Source organism: Vanacampus margaritifer, chromosome 5 (genome assembly GCF_051991255.1).
Source record: "Vanacampus margaritifer isolate UIUO_Vmar chromosome 5, RoL_Vmar_1.0, whole genome shotgun sequence".
In the NCBI taxonomy this organism is placed as follows: Eukaryota; Metazoa; Chordata; class Actinopteri; order Syngnathiformes; family Syngnathidae; genus Vanacampus; species Vanacampus margaritifer.
In genome coordinates, this window is record NC_135436.1 from 13,831,680 (window position 1) to 13,839,674 (window position 7,995).

Consider the following 7,995-nt stretch of genomic DNA (forward strand, 5'->3'; position numbering starts at 1 on the left):
CCTACTGGCTGCATTATACAGAGTGCCCCCAAATCTAATTTTGCTTAGGGCCTCATGGAGCCTTGGGCCTTTCAGATAATGGATGATTTGATGAATCAGAACATTTAGGTTGCAAGTTAAAAAGATAAGCAATGCCTCTAACATTGGTTGTAGACTGTCTACACCTAATAATAACTTAAAAGCTTGTCTTCATGCTTTTATTATCAATTATTTTATTATCATGTATTATTATCAAGGGGTCCTTGTAAAAAATTCCCCCCTTTAAGGGGCCCCTGAACTGTACCCACAATGTTTGAGAACACCAAAGACATTAGACTGGTGTGTGGTGTTTTGTTTTAGATCCATAATTACTCAGTAATGTCGAAATGGAGCATGAGAGCAAGGGCGCGCTAACTTTCTTAAACGGTAGGTGGCGGCAGAAGAAAAATAATTTGGATCTTACGTCTATCTCAACTGGTAGAAGAAGAATCTCCATTAAGGGAAGTGCAGCAGGTTAGCCTAGCTAGCACTCAACCGAGTGGCGTTCAGACAGTCACCGGGGCGGATTTTTTTTTTTAAAGCAATAGATTCTCTGGCGAAGCACGTCATTTATTTTTAAGATAGCACAATGGCCACCGGTAAGAATTTCGTGTTATTTTTTTTATGATGATTGATTTATTAGATGTGAATGTAAAATGAAAGTGACTAAATAACTGGCTAACACGCCTGCTCACCGCGAGGCCTAAAGTGGGGCCGGTCTACTTCTTGGATTTGTCATTGTTGAACTGCTGAACTACTTAGGCTTATATCGTCGATTTCTTAATTTGTCGTTTGCTAGTTAAATTCTTGAGTTTTCTTCGGTTGTGAATATTAACCTATGTATTCATTTCAAGTCGGGCTGAAAATTGCGTTCTTCACTTAAACTGGCCTGAGGCGCCTGATGGTCTGCATAAATGTCTCTTTGTTTATAACTCAGCCGTTGTCTCCCGTTTAAAGTCAACAAATGTTGATGCTAATGTGCATGACCTTACTAATTTGTGACGCTCCATAACAGCCCGCATATTCTGTGAACCATCACTGATCCCAATTCTTCGTTTTGTTAGAATTAGTTCATTTTGTGTTTGAACGTTTGCCTCAATCCAAGGTTTAGTCGTAGCCACATTTGACCGCCATTTTCACCGGAACATCGTGAAGGAAGGCGTGCTCAGCCGCTGCTTTCCTTGTAACTCTGGATTATTTTTTACAATAAAGAGTTTGTTATTTTAATATTTTTCAAACATTCTGTTCTTCCAGATTCGGGTTATGGTGGCTCACAGAGGTAAGTTTCTATCGACGTTTTATTCTCTTCACGTGAAGGTTTCAAATCTTTAGAGATACTAAATTGTGTCAAACAATTTGTCTTCCAGTTATGGTTCTTATGGCGGTCAGCAGAGTGGACAGGTAAAATCTGATGTCACCCCTTAATGATTTGGTATTAGATGTACAGTATCCACAAATTATGTACCTAATACGCCCTTGTTCTTGTGTTTATAGGGTTATGGTCAAGGCCAAGGAAATGGTGCAGGTAGTTATGGTGGTCAGCAAAGCTATGGTAGTTATGGTGGTCAGCAAGATGCACCACAAGCATCACAAGGTATTGTATAATGATTTCTTTAAACTGGGTTGACTTTGTACAAAGTCAAATGATGATATATTTTATTTTTTGGACAGAGGGATATAGCCAGTCTCAGAGTGGCTATGGGCAGCAACAAAGCTACGATAATTATGGACAGGAGTCATCTGGGTGAGCCTGTTAAATGCACAAGTTGGACAAAGTTTTTCTTTTTCTGTTTTGCATGCCTTTATGGCCACTCATTACATTGGGGGAAATAATGAACTGTTTCTGTTAACGGACCCATTTGTGTCATGGTACAGCGAGAAGACTTATGGACAACAGTCGTCCTACGGTGGTGGTCAAGGGCAAAGTGGCGATGGATTTGGCCAACAAAGCTCATACAGTGGGCAGGGACAAGGTGGTGGCGGCAGTGGTGGCTATGGAAGATGGAGTGAAGGTAAAGAAATCACTATTTGTAGGTTGTCGTATCACCAAAGAAGTGGATCTTATTTGTCTTTCTGCAAATGTGATAGGTGAAAGTGGCGGACAGGGTGGAAGGTATGGCCGTGACCAAGGAGACCGGACAGAAGAAGGAGGCGGCAGCGGTTACAGAGGTCAAGGTCGTGGCGGCTACGACCGAGGCGGTTATGACCGTGGCGGCTATGACCGCAGTGGTGGCTATGACCGTGGTGGAAGAGGCGGACATCCTGGTATGGGGTAAGTTGCACAGTGCCACTACCCCTAAGGTACTTAAATGTTTTTTAACATGACGCACGACTTCATCTAGCAAACTTCGAATCAACAACATGCATTATATTAGGTCTGAAAACCTGAATTCTATGTGGATCTTTTAATATAGTCGTAACTTGTATACAGGGGGTCCTCGGTTTACAATGGAGTTCTGTTCCTATGGTGACATAATCTCAATGTGTAGACAAATTTAAATACTCTATGATCTGTGACTAATCTACGTTCATGCAGTAGTAAACTCAAAATTACAGTAAGCATTTGTTTGGAAACACCTTTTAAACATGAGTATTGTATAAGATGAATGGAAAAATTACAGTTGTAACCGATAGTGCCTTTGTTGCATCATGACATTCTTGCGTTGGTGTGCAATGTACAAACTAATTCATTTTATGCCATTCGTAACAGTGAAATGTCATGTGTATGGAAAAAATACCCTTCTAAGCTATAAATATGAAAGTCAAATGGAAATTCGGTAAGTATGACAGAAAATGTGCCATTTGCAAACTTGGCGGGAGCAAGTGTCTTTAACCCAAGGCCCTCTGTATTCAATACCCTAGGAAAGGTTAAATGGTCACTTCACACTCATAACTGCTGACTTACTCATAACTGCATTTCAGAAAATGTTAAACCAGTGAAGGTGTTGTCATTATGGGGATGGGGTGTATGGTACACCAATTGTACCAATACTACAGCAGGAGTTTTAACAACATGAAATACGCCACAATGCCTGTCATGGAAGACAATCTGTGGAACATGTTTCACACATTCAAGATTTGGGCAACGTTTAATATTTTATTAAGCAATTGTTTCTGAGGAAAAGAAGTCAGCTTCTTAAGATGAGGGTAAATGGGCATATGATTTTTTTTTTTAATACAAGCACACTCAATTCTCTCTTCTTAGAACACTTAGGCTTTTTTCCCTCCTTCATAAAGGTGTTTTAGCCAGTCCGTGAAGTGCCAGACCGTTTTTGATTCTGCACAAGGTTCCTAGTGGATGTCAGTAGTTTCATTTCATTCCCCTCCCCCAGACTGTTAAATGTGTCCAAACTAGAGAACGTGAGTCAGATCAGCAGTTAAAGCTATCAAGTAAACTGTCAGCATTTGAGGATGTGAGAAATGACTATTTTATCAATTTTGATCCAGCATGGCAAAATGACTGTTACCCATATTTCAAAGATGAGGTTTAACAAACAAAAACAAAAAAGTTGTTGGCATGGTGGAGTTGCTGCAGCATGCTGGCAAATACTTGAATGAATGGCGATAGCCCAGTCAGAGGCCAGTATTTTTGAATCCTCAACTCTAGCACAGCAACAATGCTAGAGTTCATGGTAATTGTTTATGGAAAATCCTGCTGTTTCCCAGCCTAATTTTAGTTCATGTAGGATTCTTAAAATAAGTATGAAATGGCAAAAAGGAGTCGTACACGTTAGACCTGATGCGGGTATGTTGGGGGTTCTCCGCGTGACTATCTGTGAAAATGGTGTAGCGGTTTGTTTTGCTAAACTGTATTTTGAGATAATTTCTAGCTTCTCTGTTGAGTACCTTTTTACAAAATGCAATTTTTTAATAGGTTTATTTCATCATGTAAATAAAACTTAAATTAATCAATGCAAGAGAGTGAAATTTACATTGAACCATTATTGCCTCATTACTCATTTTGCTATGCTGGGTCACGCAAGAAGACACTAGATTTTTTTTATTTTATTTTATTTTTTAAACGTTTGTGCCGCAAGGCTTAAATACTGTCATGAATATATGACACAACACGCAGGTGTAAGATTTGCGCAAATCAAAAGTCACAACCAAAGAGGAGCGTTAACATGCCAATAACTAAGCCTTTCAAGGTTCCATTGAATCTAGAGAGGAAGTGTGAGTGAAACACTTTGGTCTGTCCGTGTTCTGAGGATCATGTAGCTTTTGAACAAGGGACTCTTGGCTGAAACGCAGCGGTTAGACCTGGAGCGACGTCGTCAGCTGCTTCGCATTCAACAGGTTTCATTCAACTATTGTATGTTTGACAATGGCCAACATGTGTGTTCTGTTAACATGGATCTACATTTTATACTACAGGTGTTGACAGTGATTGAACTATAACAAGGACCTCAGTTAAAGGATGTCAAAACCGCACTCAGTGGAAGATTGCGTATCAAGCCCTTCTCACCAATTTGGCCCCTCATGTTAAAACACAAATTTGCCTCACTTTGCCATTTCAACACCATCAAATTTTTTAATTAAATTTTTTGTTTTATTTTTTTGGATAGAAAACTGCAACAAGTATCAAATTGGTTAAACTCTTGGTTAAACTGACTTCACACGTCTGCTTGAGTCAGAACTACCTGGTCATCTGTCCACTGATAATTGTCAAAGACCAATGCTCCCCGTGTGAGACATTCCACATAGTCACACATCCTGGCAGGAGTGCATACTGATGGGATGTAGGGGAGCTTTGAGCTCTCGGTTGGGACACAAAGGAAAAGCCATCATATCTCCAATTTTTCCTCTGCAGAGGTGGTGACCGTGGTGGCTTCAAAAATTTCGGTGGTAAGTGACGAGCATCAGAACTGTGTCGGTGGGGGAGGAAAAAACTTGAGTTAGCACAAAAGGAAAAGTGGGGATAAAGCATCTCTGAATGCCACCAATTTCATGCCAAGATCGCAAGGGATTCAACTTATTGTTATTCGGATTTCTCTTTAGTCTACAGATACGGTAACAGACATGGGGCCTGAGATGTAAAATAATGGTAATGGTTGCATGAAGACAACACTTTATTATTAGCATGAGAGGTGTTCCCGGGACGAAGAGGTAAACTTTCTAGAACGTGAAAAGTTGGTGGTTTAAAAAAAAAAGAAAGAAAGAAAAGCGGAATGAGTCTGTTTCTCGTTGAAAGGTGACTGTGAGCCTACGGTATGAAAACCCCTAACAGAACTGTAAACATGGACTTTCTTAAATTTCTACATTGTTATACTCTGCTAGGATGTGATTGAAGTAAAATGAGATGTTAAAGATCCCTTGCTCATGTGCTCTTCATCCTCTTTCCTGTTTTCCAGGCTCTCGAGACTACGGCTCAAGGGATGACTCGGGTAAATATCGGATTGTGCTTGGACATATTGATTAAAATCACAAACGGTATTAGATTGAGTTTGTTTCTAAAAAAAAAAAAAGATCAGTCAATTTAAAAGTGTTTATGTTGGCTTGTATGAGGATTACTGATAATTTATCTTCCCTTGTTCTCCACAGCTGGGGATCAGGACAACTCTGACAACAACACCATTTTTGTCCAAGGCCTGGGAGAAGAAGCCACGGTTCAGGAAGTGGGCGACTTCTTCAAGCAAATTGGCATTATTAAGGTATTGACTTCGTTGTTTACACTGGTGGTGAACCTACTCTTGTCATCTTCAAATGGAAGTCAAGTCAAAAAATGTCCTTACATTTTTTTTGTTCTATGTGGCCCCACTAGTCTAATAAACACGGAATGATGATGATATTGTGTTGGTGGAAAATACATTTAAGCAAATCCACCCGTTTTTATGCATCTCGTGGGGCGGCCATTTTCTGTCGACTGAAAATGACATCGCAGTTGGTCAGTGCTCATGTAGCGATCAATCACGGGCTCAGCTTGTGAACATCACATGACCAAACTCAGAAAACAGGTGAGCTGTGATTAGTCGTTTACCTGAGCCTTTAGGCACTGTGATGTCATTTTCATTCTGCAGAAAGTAGCAAAATGGCTGCCCTCTGAGATGATCAAGACAGGTGGGTTTTGTTGTTTAATTCATTTTTCACAAACACAATATTAATTAGAATATTGTTACAACTAGTGGGGCTACAAAGAATGTTTGACTTCCGCTTTAACATCCTAATTATGTCACACTGCTGTGTGTGTGGTATCAAAACTTTCTTGATGCAAGAAGCACTTGATTACAAGAAGTTGAAAGTGTCAAAAAGGGGTACCGTCTGGCGAACTTAAGTAGAAGCTGTGAACTTTGGCACTTTTCAGGTGAATAAGAAGACTGGTCAACCAATGATCAACCTCTACTCTGACAAGGCCACCGGCCAGCCAAAGGGTGAAGCTACAGTGTCCTTTGATGACCCGCCTTCTGCTAAAGCTGCTATTGACTGGTTTGATGGTAACGGCACACAGACCAACATATGCTTGCTAATGTTTTCTACATTTGGCATCTTCTAACTGGTCCCGTTGGTCGTTGCAGGCAAAGACTTCAATGGAAAACCTATCAAAGTGTCATTTGCCACTCGCAGGGCTGAGTTCACACAGCGGGGTGGAGCACGAGGGAGTGGACGAGGTCAGTAGCGGTAGTAACAAGCATTTCACACATCCAAAGTTCGCATTTATACTGTCCCCCTTATTGTCTCAGGTTTCAGAGGTCGTGGCGGTGGAGGTCCCAGCTTTGACATGAAGGGAGGAGACTGGCCTTGCCCCAACAGGTTTGTCTCCAATGGACAATAAATGTGCACGCATGATGTACATTACAGATTTACTCAGATCTTCCCGTTTTGTGTGTTTTCAGCTCCTGCGGCAACATGAATTTTGCGCGGCGACAAGAGTGTAATAAGTGTGGTGCCCCCAAACCTGGAGACGCAGGAGGAGGATTTGGAGGTGCCAGCTTCCTGTCTCCCCCAATCATCATCTGCCCTTTTGGCTGCATGTGTGCACTTGTTGAAAGTTGAAAAAATTCACTTGTGTTGCAGATCGTGGCGGTAGAGGTGGTTATGGTGGTGACAGAGGAGGTGGTTTCCGCGGCCGTGGAGGATTCCGTGGCGGAGACCGGGGCGGCTATGGTGGTGACCGTGGTGGTGGTGGATATGGAGGGGGATACAAAATGGGAGGAAGGTTGGTATATTAATTGTTTTCCCCCTTGATGAGCAGAAAGTAAGCTATGCTCATAACAAAAAAATACATTATTAGAAATAATAAGCAATTGTTAAACATTGGTTATACATTTCAGAATTCAGACTTAAATAGTAGGAGTGAGCAGTAATAACATTTCGGTGTAGGTTTAGCTTCCAGTGCCAGCAGATGGCATCATTCACTTGATTTGTGAAGCTCAATGAAAGACCTGTTTTTTTTTTTTCAAATAGTTTTATATGAAAAGCAGCTTATATTTTTTTAAATACAATATGATCTGCAATTGTATGGAATGGGAAAGTTATGCACAACTTGACGGCATGATGAATTTAGCTGTAAAAAAAAGATTCAGTGTGCATTTGGATTAATGATGGGTCATACTTATTTTGTCAATTTTTGTAATATGATTCTGTAATCCTGTCTTTCAGAGGTGACCGGAGAGATGACAGACGAGACCGGCCATATTAAAGTGTCGCGCAGATGGACATCACTCCAGCCACAGAGTCCACCATAGAAAGAGCTTTGTCAAAGTGGGATAAAACAGACATTTTGACTTGTGCCCATTTTCATAGACTACAGCGAGTCAAGAATATTATTCAATCAGTATGTGAGGTGGTTTGTACTATGACAAGGACTCGCTGGCTGCGGCAAGTGTTCAGACGGATTTGTTTTATTTCTTTGTACATCTTTTAATTTTCTGTCCTAGGTGCAGATGTTGGTAGACTTCGTACCATTGTTTTGTATGAACGGAATAAAATGTTTTACTTTGTTTTTCTTCCCCCAACAAACATTAAACTGTGATCTTTATT

The 7,995-nt window shown here is 40.7% G+C and overlaps 1 protein-coding gene across 2 annotated transcripts; it reads left to right on the forward strand.

Annotated features, from left to right (window-relative positions):
- The first annotated feature begins 472 nt into the window (after positions 1-472).
- Positions 473-7,993, forward strand: taf15 (TAF15 RNA polymerase II, TATA box binding protein (TBP)-associated factor). Of its 2 annotated transcripts, XM_077565040.1 has the most exons (16): positions 475-617; positions 1,273-1,297; positions 1,386-1,419; positions 1,513-1,612; positions 1,690-1,762; positions 1,894-2,030; positions 2,107-2,290; positions 4,829-4,863; positions 5,370-5,402; positions 5,560-5,669; positions 6,320-6,449; positions 6,531-6,623; positions 6,696-6,765; positions 6,849-6,937; positions 7,030-7,171; positions 7,615-7,993. In XM_077565040.1, the coding sequence occupies exons 1-16, from the start codon at positions 608-610 to the stop codon at positions 7,652-7,654; spliced, it is 1,305 nt and encodes a 434-aa protein (XP_077421166.1). In that variant the 5' UTR covers positions 475-607; the 3' UTR covers positions 7,655-7,993. The 2 variants fall into 2 exon arrangements, with proteins under 2 accessions (XP_077421167.1, XP_077421166.1); XM_077565041.1 differs by lacking the exon at positions 4,829-4,863 and having other exon boundaries at positions 473-617.
- The last annotated feature ends 2 nt before the right edge of the window (positions 7,994-7,995 follow it).

Excerpts from the sequence above, each read along its gene's own strand:
- taf15 (XM_077565040.1), top strand. Across the intron at positions 2,291-4,828 it reads GGCGGACATCCTGGTATGGG|AGGTGGTGACCGTGGTGGCT; the intron begins GTAAGTTGCACA and ends TTTCCTCTGCAG. Across the intron at positions 5,670-6,319 it reads AGCAAATTGGCATTATTAAG|GTGAATAAGAAGACTGGTCA; the intron begins GTATTGACTTCG and ends GGCACTTTTCAG.